We start from the raw sequence: 16014 nt of genomic DNA, 5'->3' as shown, positions 1-16014 counted from the left end.
ATATATATATATAATTAATATTGTACAAATTGTTCCACAAACTAGGCTTATCTGCATATTTTGTTATCCTGAAAATCAGGCTCATTGGTGTATCCAAGACCCAAAAGTGAGAGCCACTATAATCAAGCACTATCAGCTGGAAAATACTATTCCAGCTATGGATTAAGGTGGTGGGATCCTCATCCAATCTTTGAGCCTCCCATAGCCATTTGGGTTTTCAGGATATCCTTAGTAAATATGCATGAGATATATTTGCATACATTGGAAGCAGTGCATTACAAATATATCTCTACTGTATTCATTAGGGATGTCCTGAAAAATTGACTGGATTGGGGGCTTCAGCGACCTGTTGGAGCATCACTTGATTAAGGTTTACAGGTGTAGGTTTCACAGAAATCGAAGGCAGAGCTCTTGCCATGGACATGGCTGTTTTACCTCTTTTTTATTTATTTATTTATTTTTTATGTGCATGACATTCTGTGCCGCTGCATCTCAGGAAACAGCATTCAGTCCAAAAGGCACTGAAATACACTTCTCATCCCAACCAATAATAAAATAGCTTGAGATTTGCCACCATATCTGTTGAAAAGAGTAAAGCAGCAAATTAAAATGGGATATTGGAAAGAGAACCTACTTCACAATGTAGATCTTTTCCTGCTGAGGTTTACTGTAGCACATCTGACCCTTTCCTTCCCTGGGATTTGGAATGTCTCTTAGCTGCAATGCAGTGGATTGATGGTGAGCATTCTCTGCCACCGAGGTTAGTCATACAGCAGCATTAGCATTCTTGGCAAGGAGAGCTGATAACGGAGGAGCCATTTGAAAGAGATTTTGCAAAAAAGCTGGAAGAAACTTGGGGGGGATGTTCAGAAGGCCAGTGGGGCTGCATTGACACAAAAAAAATACTCTCTGGCACAGCTGTGCCAGAGAGGTAGTTACTAAAGAAAGTGTTGCTCTGAGTTTGATATTTGTGCATTCAGGATTCACAACTGTGGAGTTTCTTTAGCTTTTTAGGGTTTGTGGCTCATTAGCATGAATTGGTGCTGTGTATGTGGAGATAAGCTTTCTGTTTTTAATTGCTGGGAATCAAAATTAAGTAGGTGGCTGGCATTGAGCTTTATTCTCTGTGGCTGTCCAAGTGCAAAAGAATAATTCTGAATGGTCATTGCTTATGTTTCTGCTGCTTGCCTTCACATTTGTCAGAATGGAATATATGAATAGGATTCATACTTCAAAGGAGCTCTTTCTTGAGCATTGGTATGGCATAACACACTGTTGAATTTATGCTCTGTAGAACTTATCTCCAAAAATTGAAGGGATATATATCATCTACAGAAATGCTATATAGATGGTTGGTAAGGAAAAAGAAAGATGGACTGCTTCAGACATCATGCTTTCCTTAAACTGATGTTGGATTGGTATGGTAATATCAAATGGAAGAACTGGGATATTTTCCTGTCCCAATTTGTCTTCTATATGAAATAAGATCCCATAAATATCAGATGCAGCTTAGGATGCCAAAGGTAACTTTTACTCATGTGTTTGCATGTAATCTTTCTTTGCAACAGATTATAGTTTGGCATTGTCTACAGAATAAGAGAAATATTGCTCTTTCCCTTACAGGTACCTATTTATTGTGAAAATATTTTGCTGTAAATATAAGAAAATAAGGAGTTAGTTTGATGGCTCAGCAGCAATGCCATTCACTGTCAGTTGAGAGATCTAGTTTTTTTTTTTCTCCTGAGCCTAGCTCCAGTTCCTTAGACTGAACAGGTTGAAGATGCTGTGAGGGCAGCATGCACATCCTGCATTACATGTGGTTAATTGGGGTGGGGGAGAGAGTCTGTCATTGCTCAGTTGCAACATTTACTGGTCAGATTCAGGATGCACATTTTCTGGGTTCTAGAGAACGAGGTGGCTGGTGGTACCTGTTTTAGGGTTGATGCTGCAAAGCTGGGCTAGATGAAACAGGGTTAAACATAGGGTAAATCCCCAAGACGTTGAGAATGAAGATTCATGGTGCCATATCTGCACTAGATAACAGTTCCAATTGAGCTGGAACCCAAAGGAGCAGGTGCGCGATCCCCGGGCCCAGCGGCAGTGGAGAGGCCTCTGGCCACGCCACGCCCCTGGACCACCCGCCCTGCCCCGCCCATTTTCTCAAGCCCCAGGACTTACACGCATCACCAGGCCTATGCAAAATAGGCTCGGCGTGTGCAGGAGCAGGTTTTCGGGGTTACGCACGTAATATATGCACATAACTCTTTTAAAATCCGCCCCTTTGTGAATTGTAAATGAATCACATGGAAGATACCTTCATTAAAATGGGGATACAGTTGAATCACAGTCCGCAAGAAAGGATACTTTGTAATTGTTTCACAGGACCATTTTTCCAATGATGTTTCTGTAGTCTCTGTTCTACTTCTGCTATTTCCTGAATTCTCTCTATCCCTACAAAGGCCTTTGTTTCGCCGTGCAGGCTTCTTCAAGGAAAAATATGGTTCATAACTATTCTTGTGATGATATCATGGACTGTATTTAGTGAAGAGAACTTGATCTCTTATTGTTGGTTCTTTATATGTCGGTTTGCAAATTCAGTGTCTCAAGACTTCAATTGTTATTAATTAACAGCTTGCTAAATGCAGCATAATAATCTGAATTTCCAATGTCGTCTTAGCATGATGTAAACCTTTTCAAGTCTCTTTGCTGGATCTGTATCTGGAGCAGCTTCAATGCCTCCTTGCAGATGTAGATGAAGGATGTTTTTTATGCCAGAAAGGATTGAAAATTGCATAAAGCCAGGTGGGAACATGTTACAAATGCTTAAAATTCACTGATGCGAGTGATAATATACGATCTGGCTTTTTCATCTTTTATATGAGTAGATCACTATTAATTACATTCATATTTTTAAGGTACTAATTAGTTCTCTAGATGAAAATTTTTCAATTTTCCTTTTTGTGCTTGTTATATATATATATATATATATCTACTGAAAAATTTTCATCAAGAGATCGTATATTATCACTCGCATCAGTGAATTTTAAGCATTTGTAACATGTTCCCACCTGGCTTTATGCAATTTTCGATCCTTTCTGTCATAAAAAACATCCTTCATCTACTTTGTCAACATTATTTAAAAATTTTTTATTAAATTATGTATATTGAAATTTGAAACGTGTTCTCTTGCCCAGTGACTTTAAAAATAAGGACGAAGGATCCCAACTGGTACCTGACAGACCATGATTGTTATGAGACTGCCACCTCTGTATATACAGTTGTGATCATAAGTTTACATACTCCTGGCAGAATTTGTAAGTTGTGTAGTATTTTAAGAAACAAGTGATCAGACAAAACATGTCTATTTTTAATGTTTCAAATTAAACTATTATGCATCACAGAATAGCACAATCATTAAACAAACTTTAGAAATAAAGGGAATAATAAAATGGTCCTGTTCGAAAGTTTGCATACCCTTAGTTCTTAATATCGTTTATTGCCCCCTTTTGCATCAGTGACAGCCTGCAGTATTTGTGAGTTGTGAATGAGGACCTTTATTTTCTCATGTGGTAAAGCTGCCCATTCCTCTTGGCAAAAAGCTTCCAGATCCTGTAAATTCTTTGGTTGTCTAGCATGAACTGCATGTCTGAGTTCTTCCCAAAGTGGCTCAATGATGTTGAGGTCAGGAGACTGATGACCACTCCAGAACCTTCACTTTCTTCTGCTGCAGCCACTGAATGCTATGTTTGGAGAGGAGTCAACAAGACCTATGAAGAGACGCACACCATCCCTACCATGAAGCATGGAGGTGTGAGCTACAGCGGGACAGGGAATTTAGTCAAAATTGATGGCAGGATGAATGCAGCATCTTATCATAAAATATTGAAGGATAATTTGCATTCATCAGCCAGGAAGCTGCGCATGGGGCGCACTTGGACTTTCCAACATAATGATCCGAAACATAAGGCCAAGTCGACCTTTTATGATTGTGACCTCAAAGTTCAATTCTGGTCGCATCTCTCCAAATTATTTTTATTTTAGAAGTTTTGAGGCTTCTGTAGGTGCTGTTTGATGTATTTGTAAGCGGGCCTTTTTGTAGCGGTGGGGTAGCAATGGCTTTTTTTCTGGCAACTCTACCATGCAGCCCATTTTTGTTCAAGTATCTCCTTATTGTGCATGCTGAAACACCCACACCACTGTTTCAGAGAAGCCTGTATTTCATTAGAAGATACTTGTGGCCTTTTCTTTGCATCCTGCTAAATTTTCCTTGCAGTTGTGTCTGACATCTTTCTTGGTCTACCTGCCCTTGGCTTGATATTAACCAACCCATAATTTTCCACTTCTTGATCAGAGTTTGAACAGTATTGACTGGCATTTTCAAATCTTTCGATATCTTTTTCCTGATTTATAAAGTTTTGCTTGCATATCCTTTGACAGTTCTTTTGCTATCCCTATGCTTCAATAACTACCAAAGTGGTCGATGCAATAATTTCCGTGGAAAGCGGGCGCTGAATTTTCAGCGCCCGGTTTCTTAATGCTTGCTTGGCACCCGCAAGGGGAAGGTGCCATGCAATAGGCAAATTAGGGGGTCATGCTAGCAAGGAGGCGCTAGGGTCACTTGCGCGACCTTAACGCCTCCTTGCTAACACAACCCCGTGGCGGCTGCCGAGTTATGAAGACCGACGCCGGTAAACTTGGCATCAGTTTTCATAACCGGCTGTCTGCCGAGGTATTTTTTTTGTTTGTTTTTTTTAACTGAAGAAGTACAGAAAAGCCGTTTTTCTGCTTTTCTGTACTTCTTTTACATGCGCTGAGCTATTAACACCTGCTTCAGGCAGGCGTTAATATCTGAGCGATAAATGTGCATCTGAGATGCACATTTATTTTTTTGAATGCGGACTGAATGAGTAATAGCCTCATTCACATGCATTTGCATGTGATGAGCGTTATCTAATTCACTCCGTGTTAGACGCAGGTTAAATAGGCGCTAATCCACCTATTGCATTAGGTGGTGGATCAGCGCCTATTTAACCCGTGTCCGACAGCGGGTTAAACAGTGCGCTCGTGTGAGCACACTGTATTGCATCGGCCCCAAAGTCAGTGCAGCCCTGAGTGAACTGCACAAGGGTTTCTCAAGAGCTAAGAAAACTCATTGACTATTTATACACAGACACTAATTACAATCAGACACAAGACACAAGTATGGACATCTACCCTTCATTGTCATCTCAACCTGTGTGAATCAACTTGAGGGTCAGCCCGAACATTCAAGGATATGCAAACTTTTGAATAGGACCATTGTATTATTTCCTTTATTGCTATGGTTTGTTTAATGATTGTGCTGTTCTGTGATGCGTAATAATTTAAATTTGAAATACATTAAAAATAGGATGTGCTTTGTCTGATTACTCATATTTTCTTAAAATGCTACACATCTTACAGATTCTGTCAGGGGTATGTAAACTTATGAGCACAATTGTATATCTATACACAATGTATCAAGTATGTGTGATACTCACCCAGCAGTGGTCAATTCTCGTTCTCAATAACCACAAACAAGTATGGTTATTTTTGAGTTGGCCAGCTCTGTCCTAACCAATATAAAAGGAGATTGCTTAAACTCAGAGTTAGGTTGCAGAAGACATATTAAATCCTTTTGGCACCTTGAGCACTTGTGTGGTAAGGCATATAATAAGAATAAATTATTATACTTGCCCAGAGAACAATCAGCCTTATCATATGTTGTTGATGTGCCATATTTACAATTACAATAACTTTGCCTTTTTTTTTCTGATTGATTTGTAGGAACCTTGTAACAAACGTGTCAAGCCCTTGTCAAGAGTCACATCGCTTGCCAACCTCATTCCTCCTGTGAGGACTACTCCTTTAAAGCGGTTCAGCCAATCGCTGCAGGTAAAGAAAGTACACAATTATTTGGTGTGGTTCTTTGTACAGTTCAGCACCTTAAATGCCTTAAAAGCAGGGGAAAACGTCGAATGAAAACATTGGGGGTTTTAAATGTATCTGTGGATGTTCTTTCTGTGCCCCCCCTTTTCTTTACCTTTTATGCCCACTCACCCCAGTTGGCAAATCTGGGCATCTTGAGATCCCCCGTTGACTAAGAACTTGAGGGGGATGTGTTCTGTGAGACAGAGCCCACCTGCCACCAAGAGTGGATCCAGTGATGGCAGCTGTTTTTCCTCTTGCCCGAGGCTCGAGCTCATCATTTCCAAGACAAGCCTGAGACCCAACAGAAAATTCAAACTTGATTCTTGTAAACCACAGCATTAAAACCAAGCCAAGGGGCAAGCCCCTTTTTATTGTTGTTTTTGTTTGTTTTGATTTTTCTTTATTTTAAAAAGATGTATTTTTAATTGAAATCCAAGTAGAGACTTCAATTCCAATAAGTTATATAGAAACAGACAACTACGATGGCAGAAAATGACTCTCCAGCCTATCTAGTCGTCCCACGCCTGTAACTGTTTCCATTGTAGTTTGTTGTTCAGGCAGCAATATGTATTTATAATTACTTATTGCTGTGTCACATTGTACACAGACTGGGCTTAAGTCATTGCATTGTTCAATGGACATACAATGGAAATTTTTTAAAAGTTGCTAAAAGTAGCCTTCTGTAAATGGCCATAAATAGTATAGAACAGCTTCAAGGTAACAGCACATCATGGAATAAGGATCTGGGGCTGATTTGTGGAGTGTGACTGGAAGAGTCTCTGGGTCACAGCACATAAAATTTCCATCTGTGCTCGTAGAGTTAAGCTAACATTCAAATTGTTGCAAAGGACATATTGCACTCCTTATTCTGACAATATTTATGTGGGGGCCGATCCTACCTGTTGGAGAGAGTATAGGACAGTGGGCACTTATCTACACATGTGGTGGGATTCTCCTGGGGTCAGTCAATTTGAAAAAGATGATATTGATTGTCCTCTGCACTTCATTCGTGCTCTTAGGCTTTTAGGTGGATGGGTTGGATCATAGGTCCCTAAGAGAATAGACAGTTGCACACTTCATAATTGCTATAACATGGAAGTTTAATCCCAGTTTAGTGGTGAAATCATTATAAAGGTATTGCTGATATTGAAAAATTGTGATTTTGGCTGAAAGGGGAAAGATCTAAATATAACACTATCTGGAGTTGCTTTTGGAAGTTTTATGCTATATTTAATGTAGATTGATTGATGCAATCACATTAATTTTTTAACATGTCTCTTCTTTGTGATATTCATTATGGCTTCTCAACTTTGTAGTTCTGAGCTTGTTTGACGGTGTATTGTATGTTGGTTAATTTTAAAGTTTTTAAAAAAGATAACATCACTGAGAAACTGAACCAGTATTATGTAACACACAGTATACATAAACATTAAACTAGCACTTATTGTTAATGAATTTTTGTAGTGTTACCATAACCTTTTTAATGCATTATGTCCTAGGAGAAAGACAATTTTTCTAAGAGGTTTAGCACAGATCATTTCACAAAAAATATTGTTGAGATAGTGTATAGATATCAGATGAATGTGTGTCATTGTCAGAAATGGCTCTGGGGGGTAAGGGTGTGGGTCATCTGATGCGAAGACCCTCTGGGTCCAGTAGTGTCCCAATTCATCCTAACCAAACGTCCTGGGTCAGTAGCCCAGCGGTTGTTGGTGTGAAATGAGGTAGCTCTAGCCTCACTCCCCAAAAGAAGATCAACCAGAATAGCAAGGAAAAAGGAAAAACATAAATAGCTGAACTGGCTTCTGTAGGTCACCACGTCCCACAGTTCCCTGTGTAAAAGGGATAGTCCAGTTCCTCTCGCACTCCAGTGGGAGTATTTCTCCACTTCAATATGCACACCAACAAACACAGGATGGGGGGAATGGGCCTGGTCCAGGGTCACCTTATGAACTCCCAGTTACTAGTTCTGGGAAGGTGCCCAGAACAACTCTCTCCCCTATGAGTTGTTCTTACCAGCCAGAGGCTGTATATCCGCTTTTCCTCAACCCCAGCTTAACAAGGGAAAACAAAAGAAAGTAAAAATAAATATGTACCCTCTCATGCCTGGGGAATTACTCTAATTTCCCACCAGTCCAGTTTATCACAAGACTGATTTTAGTCAACGTCCATCTCATAGTTCTCCTCTGTGCAGGCATGCGCTGGTGTTGGGACCGCCTCCATAAAGAGCTCGGCCTGCTGCTGAAGGGGTTCGTAAGCCTCGGTTTCAGGGAAGGACTTATCCCAGGATTATTGGGTCTTAATTCCCTGCCTGCTATTGCAGGTGGGTTGCTGCTTAGGCGACCAGGTCCTCCACCTTCAGCCTGCTTCTGACTTAGATACAACCTCAGTGCCTTAGATTCCCTCTGAGCCCTTGAACTGGAGCCTCACTCTGGGTTCCCTTTTCCTGAGTCTGGCTCTAAGGCTTCCGCTCAACCAGTTCTGGCGTCAGCGACCTTTGAGGAAGAGCTGGAGCATAGGATACAGTTGGCTGTAGATCGAGTCTTGCGGGGCATCGAGCCGGTTCCTCCGGTGGCCTCAGCGTCACTGATGGAGCCACTGTTCACCTCAGCATTCTCCCTATTCAGCTGGCTCCAGTGCCCCAGGTGCTGTTGATGCCCTATGGAGCACCATTGCTTCTTCAGCCCAATGCCATCATCATAAGAACATAAGAACATGCCATACTGGGTCAGACCAAGAGTCCATCAAGCCCAGCATCCTGTTTCCAACAGTGGCCAATCCAGGCCATAAGAACCTGGCAAGTACCCAAAAACTAAGTCTATTCCATGTTAATCATCATTCATGGCTCCTCGGATGAGGAAGGCCTTTCAAGGCCAGAGGTGCCTCTGCACCCTCTCGCTCCCTGGCTGGCCCTACTGGGTCTGTCTGCAGGTCCATAGAGGCCATCGGGACAGTCTGTGTCTGCAGTGCCTAGGCCTTGGGGCATACCCAGGCCTTCATCCCCGGCTAATTTCAGTGAGGATGATGCACCTTATGACCCCTGGGGAAATGACACCGCCGATTTATCCTCTGAGGATTCGAGGGCCTTCCCTCGGACCTGTCTCCCCTGGAGCAGTGACAGAGGTCCCCACCCGATGACTTAATCTTCACAGGATTTGTGTGGGCCATGGCAGAAGCCATTCCATTCCAGCTAATGACGGAGGAGGATTCTAGGCACAAGATGCTGGAGGTCCTCCAGTTTGTAGGTGCTCTGAAGGAGGTTGTGGCTGTCCCAGTCCATGAAATCTTCAAAGAGATGCTCCTCAGAATTTGGGAAACCCCTCAAGGTGCCACCTGTAAATAGGAAGGCAGATAGGGTGTACCTGGTCCAGCATGCCACTGGCTTCGAGAAACGTCAGCTCCCCCACCAGTCAGTGGTGGTTGAGTCCATGCTTAAAAAGGCCAAGCACTTCCGGACCCATGCCTCTGCTCACCTGGGGAGGGAAAATAGGGTGCTGGATGTGCTGGGTAGGAAGATCTTTCAGAGCACCATGCTGATATCCCAAATTGCTGCTATCAACTCTCTATGATTCAGTACTCCCATAACCTCTGGAAGCAGGTTCAGGGGGTAGCCGACTGACTGCCCCAGCAGCAGCAGGAGGCTTTGTTGGTGGTCGCATATCAGGGCCTTGAGTGTGGGAACCATGAAGTGCGCTCCACCTATGATGTGTTTGAAACATGGCAAGAGTTGCGGCTGCCAGGATTGGCACCCATAGTATTTCTTGACTCCGGACCTCGGACCTCCTGCTGGAGGTGAAGTAGAGGCTCGCTGACTTGCCGTGTACTGGCAAAAATCTCTTTGGTGATAAGATGAGGGATACTGTGGCTCAGTTGTGAGACCACCATGAGACCCTCCAACATCTTTCCACCAGTGCTTCTGATTCGCTGTCTTCGGCCAGGAGGTCGGCATGGCAAGGACCAAAGTACTCCTATCATTAGCGGAGGGTTGCCTGCAGAGGGTGAGCTCTTGAGGCCATTTCAGGCAGCAGCAGCGAGCCCCCAAGCCGCAACCAGCACCCTAGCCTAGCCCTGCTATGGGGTTTTGACTGGTGAGGAGAGAGCAAAAGCTATCTGCCTGTCCCTGTGCAGTGGCCCCCCCCAGTCAGAGGTCAGCTATGATTCTTTGCAGATCGATGAACCAGGGTCACCTTGGTGCAGAGAGTTCCATCCATCATGCAGTGGGGATACAGGCTAAATCTGTTGGGTGTTCCACCAAATTCTTCTCCAAGCCAGCATGATAGGAGATCCTCTTGAAGGAGCTTTCTGTCCTAGTAACAGCCAGGGTGGTCAAGCCTATCCCACCAGGACAATGGGGATGAGATTTCTTCTCCCGGTATTGTCTGATTCAAAAGAAAAATGGGGGTGTCCATCCCATCATGGATCTGAGGGCCTTGAACAGATTTATAAAAAGAGAAAGGTTCAAGATGGTCTCTCTGGGCACCCTGATTCCCCTCTTACAGAAAGGGGGATTGGCTATGCTCCCTCAGTTTAAAAGACGCCTATACTCACATTGAGATCTTCCAAGGTCACAGGAATTATCTCCTGTTTGTGGTTGGAAAATGCCACTTTCAGTACAGGGTGTAACTATTCGATGTGGCTTCTGCACCTCCTAGTGTCTGGCTGTGGTGGAGGCACACCTGTGCAGGTTGGGGGTGCAGGTTTTCCCCTACCTGGACAATTGGCTAATCAAAAGCACTCCCCAGATGGGGACGACATGTTCCCTGCACTTAACCGTTTGGGTGCTAGAGTCATTGGGGTTCATTATCAACTACCCAAAGTCTCATCTGAGCTCGTCGACTCAGCTGGACTTCATCGGAGTCCTGCTGGACACGACTCAGGCGAAGGCCTTTCTATCCCACAGCAGGGCGCTAACCTTGGCATCCCTTGCGGGGGTGGTGTAGCGGAGCCAGCAGGTCTCTATAGGCAAATGTTGAGGCTGTTAGGACACATGGCCACTACCATCCATGTTACTCCCTTTGCATGCTTGCACATGCACAGGTCCCAATGGACCCTGATGTCCCAATGCCATCAAGTCACCCAGAGCCTTCGGGTTTGCATCAGGGTTATGCCGTCTCTCCAGGACTTTTTGTCCTGGTGGGGGAGCCTCTTCGATCTGAAGTGAGGGGTGTCATTTCAATCTCCCCCTGTTCAGGTTGTCCTCACCAAGGATGCATCCAATTTGGGGTGGGGAGCCCATGTGAAAGGGCTCCATACCCAGGGCCTGTGGTCCGCCCAGGAAGCACAATGTCAAATCAACTTCCTGGAGCTCCGGGCAGTCAGGTATGCTCTCTGGGCTTTCAAGGATTTAGCTGGCCAGCAAGGTTGTCCTGATCCAGACAGTCAACCAGCTCATGATGTAGTATATCAACAAGCAGGGCTTGAGATTCTTCCTCCTGTGTCAGGAAGCGGTCCAGATCTGGTCCTGGGCCTTGTCCAGGGGATGGTGCTCTGAGCCATGTACCTGGCCGTAACGGACAACGTGACAGCGGACCGATTGTGTCGAGCTTTCAAGCCCCATGAGTAGTCCCTGAACCTGGCGGTAACGGATCATATCTTTTGTTTCTGGGCATTCTGGACGTGGATATGTTCGTATCCCCTTGCAATGCAAGGTGGCTCAGTTCTGCTCCTTGTACCAAGCAGATTGCACCCTGGTCTCGGACACTTTTGCTCACATCTGGGGCCAGGGCCTTCTGTATGCGTATTCTCCAAACCCTCTAGTGATAGAAGACTCTCTTGAAGAGATTATGATCTTCATAGCCTCGCATTGGCCAAGGCAGGTCTGGTTCCCACTCCTGTGGGATCTCTCCCTCCGGGAACCAATCAGCCCTGGACCTCATCACTCAAGATCAGGGTAGACAGCGCCATCCCAACCTCCAGGCCCTGTCTCTCACATCCTGGATGTTGAGAGATTGATTCTGCAGCCCCTTGACCTCTCAGATGGTATATCTTGGGTCCTAGAGGCTTCCAGAAAGTCTTCTACTAGGAAGTCTTATGGGCTAAAGTGGAGGAGGTTTTCGGTGTGGTATGTACAATGTGGCCTGGATCCCTTTTCTTGCTCCACTCACAAACTGCTTGATTACCTAGTCCACCTCTCGAAAACTGTTTTGAAAACCAGCTCCGTTAGGGTGCACTTGAGCTGCTCAGAGTGTGGATGGTTCGCCCATCTCTGTGCAGCCTTTAGTGGAACAGTTTATGTGAGGCCTGATTCAGTTGAAACCTCCCCTGAAGCCTCCAGCTGTGTCTTGCGACTTCAGCATGGTGTTGGCTCAGCTGATGAAGGCTCCTTTCAAGCTGCTGAGCTCCTGTGACCTGAACATCCTGACCTGGAAAGTCATCTTTTTGATGGCAGTCACTTCAGATCACAGAGCCAGTGAGCTTCAGGCGTTGGTGGCTTACCCTCCATACACTTGCATGACTGGGTGGTTCTCCGCACGCACCCTAAGTTCCTGCCCAAGGTGGTGACGGAGCTCATCTTAACCAGTCAGTCATCCTGCCTGCCTTCTTTCCCAAGCCTTACTTGCACCAAGGCGAGTGGGCCTTGCACAGACTGGCTTGTAAGAGGGCTTTAGCCTTCTATCTGGAGCGGACAGAAGGTCATAGACAATCCATGCAGCTCTTTGTCTCTTTTGACAGGAATAGATTGGGAATTGCTGTTGGTAAGCAGACACTGTCCAATTGGATAGCAGATTGAACCTCTTTCTGTTATCTGCAGGCGGGACTGCAGCTTGGGGGTCATGTCAAGGCTCATTCTGTCAGAGCCAAAATGACTTTGGTGACCCAGGTGGGCAGTTCCTATGGAGAAGATTTGCAAGGCTGCGACGTGACATTCCTCCACACGTTCGTCTCTCACTATTGCCTGAATAGGGATGGCTGATGTGACAGTAGATTCGGCCAGTCCATCCTCAGGAATCTCTTTCAGCTCTAAACCCAACTCTTCCTGCCTAGGGCCCTTTTTTCAGGTTCAGGTTGTCTTCCTCAGTTACCAATAGCACCACTGTGGTTGTGCCCGTTGGCACTTGGTTAAGTGTCTGTTGGTCCCTTTTGTTTTCACGGACAGCCTGTAGCTAGGGATTCACCCATGTGTGAGGACTACCATCCTGCTTGTCCTAGGAGAAAGCAGAATTGCTTGCCTGTAACAGGTGTTCTCCTAGGACAGCAGGATGTTAGTCCTCAAAAAACCCGTCCACCACCCCTTGGAGTTGGGCTTCGTCTGTTTGTTGTTTTATTTTTTCAGTATTCTATGTTACGAGACTGAAGAGGGACCGACGTGTAGATTAGGGCATGCTGAGTATACTCAGTCTGCCAGTCAAAGTTCTAGAAACTTTGATAGAAGTTTTCCATGCTGGGCTCCATCTGATGATGTCACCCACATGTGAGGACTGACATCCTGCTGTCCTAGGAGAACATCTGTTACAGGTAAGCAACTCTGCTTTATCCCACGTTCAGAAATTACTCAAAACTTTTTTTTTCTTGTGCTTTTGAGTAGTTGAACATTCTGCTTTGTTTTTATGATCTTATATATGTGTACGATATATATATGTACAGTTTTGATATCTGGGTTGTCATAACCTGGGTTTGCTTTTTTTTATTCTTTGTTCCGTATTTTATTTATTTATTTACTTTGAAATGACAGCTAACTGGAGACAATATTAGGCAGCCTGACTCCACACCTATTTTTCTTACTTATCAATAGGCTAGAATGTGCCTTTTTTTAAATTGTCTCTTTGTTACTCCTTTGGACAAAGCAAGTTGAGATTACAGTATTGATTTTAACACCCTGGTCAATCCTGCATTTTGTCAATTTATTGGCTATTCTGCTAGATTGCATCAACAGTTAAGCAGAGGCTGATGTGATCTGTTATGACTTTTCTTTTTTTATTTGTTTTGTCTGCTTTATGTATTTTTGTTGTTATATGGTATATTTTCAGTGTCTTTTGTCCTCTTTATTTTTTTTTAAGTCTGTGTAGTTTGATAGCTTTGTTAATGACAATTACATGCAATTTGTGTATTTATTTATTTGAAACTTTTTTTATACCGACATTAATTTGCACATCACATCGGTTTACATGGAACGGGTATAACATAACTTTAGAAGATTTACAAGGAACAGGTAGTAATAAAACGATGAATAGTATGTGGAAAAGGGAAAGTCACCTCACAAACAAAAAGTTAAAAATCCAGGAATAAATAAATGCGGTGTGTAAAAGGGAGGTTACAAAGATTTAAAAAACCCAAAAACTGGGAATAACTGAACAAGGTATGTAAATGCAAAAGGAGGAGGGAGAGGGCGAGGGGGGGGGGAGTGTATGTTTTGATGTTACCCATTTAGATCTGTGGATTAAGCAGGACATACATTTTTTTAAATAAATGTGGATAGTGCTAAGGGTGCATGGATGCTAGGATCCAAAGGGAATTGTGGGCTGTGGTTTATGTCCCCTTACCAATCATTGTCTTTGTAATGGCTGGGGTTATAAAGGGAGCAGAGTGAGGACTGATCAGGAAAACTATCCTTGTGGTCATATTTTTGAAGGCTCTTGGCTCCTCCGTGCAGACCCCCAACACTCTCATATGTATCAGTCATGACATTGCAAGGAGTGGGCAAGCTGGGCAACTGCCTGCAGTGCCAAACCTGTTGGAAAGGGTGCTGAGAGAGAAGTGCAGTGCCCCTCTGCTAGTGGTGCCTCTAACTCTTCCTCCCATAGCTCATGCGTTTCACTCATCAGCTGCTTGAACTGTGTAGCGCTCTGTAGATATAGAATAACACTTGAATCAGACATCTGATCGGTGAATCGCATAAGCTGTAGGAGGAAGAGCAGAGGTGCCAGTGGCACACCAAGAGGACTGGCCGGATTTAAAACACAGGGAGAGGGATGGGGAGAGAGAACAGGGACTCTGCCAGGGCAGCTGCACCACTGGAGGGCCCCCTCCCCTTTCCCTGTAACTGGGTGGGACACCATTTAGCCCGTGAACAATCCTGATTGCAGAGATTGAGGCTGGGGGCAGGTTTCCACCTGGAAGCTCAGATGTGGAGGAAGGCACCCCCATACATGTTATAGATGTGTTTGTGCTACAATGTTTATAGTATAACAGTTGGAGAATGTTTTTGTTTTTTTGTTTTTTAAATCAAATCAAAACACCAGAATACTGTAAAAGTGACTAAAAAATATTTTGTAAAGGTAGTTTGATGGATTTTTTTTGTCCAGCTGTTTCCTCCTATTCCTGTGTGCATCCAGTTTAATTGGAACTAGCCTCTGTTTGGTTTCGGTGCACTTAATTTGTAACTACCCAGGATTTTTTTTGTTTTCCCATTTTATACCTCCCCTGCTAATTTGTTTAGCTCAATCATTGTAGCAACAATCCACACCAGGCCATCTTCTGGAATCATGCAACCCTGGACCATACAATGTCCAGCTACTGGATGTTGCCATTGCATAAGGACTGGGGTGATGTCACCCCCAGGGTTGGTGAGTGTTGCCTCAGCATCCCCCAACCCCGTCTGGCCTGGAGAATGGAAAACCTGACCCAGAAATTGAAACCAGATGCACCACATGGCAGCATGCAGCACTGTCACTGAGCCACCGGGCTCATTTCATGCAGGTGTTGAAGAGGATTAGATGGATTCCTGTTATGTTTACCTTAAAAAGCAGCAGATATTGCAGGATTGGTTTTGCTCTGTTTCTTCTGTGCTCCAGATGTTGAAAAAGCAGACTTGCATACAAAGACAGTATTTATGGTGGTGGGGGAAGAAAAGATGGTTGAATTTACCTCAGACTGTGTTTGATCCAGAAGGTATATTAGTATAGCTTAAGTGGAGCAGAGATGCCTAGATTCCCTTGGGCCTATTAATCTTCTCCCCAGGCTGTGTCTATGAAAAAAGTTGGCTAGACACTGAAAGAACAGCTACATTAGTTCCAGTTACCAGGAGTGTGGAAAGTAAATTAGGTTTTGGCTAGACTTTACTTATAAGCCTGATACTTCCCTTTTTTTTTTTTTTTTAACAGCCTTACACAGCTGTTGTGTTCTTTT

General features: G+C 44.0%; 1 protein-coding gene across 3 annotated transcripts in view; it reads left to right on the top strand.

The window, feature by feature from the left end:
- Positions 1 to 16014, top strand: part of ARHGEF3 (Rho guanine nucleotide exchange factor 3) — a 444741-nt gene that overhangs the window by 348602 nt on the left and 80125 nt on the right. For all 3 annotated transcript variants that reach the window (XM_029600920.1, XM_029600921.1, XM_029600922.1), the window contains one exon: positions 5806 to 5913. In XM_029600920.1, the coding sequence (XP_029456780.1) occupies positions 5806 to 5913 (108 nt within the window). The remainder of the gene's footprint in view (positions 1 to 5805; positions 5914 to 16014) is intronic.

The sequence above is a fragment of the Rhinatrema bivittatum genome, chromosome 4 (genome assembly GCF_901001135.1).
Source record: "Rhinatrema bivittatum chromosome 4, aRhiBiv1.1, whole genome shotgun sequence".
Lineage (NCBI taxonomy): Eukaryota > Metazoa > Chordata > Amphibia > Gymnophiona > Rhinatrematidae > Rhinatrema > Rhinatrema bivittatum.
This window is presented reverse-complemented; position numbering and strand designations above follow the sequence as displayed.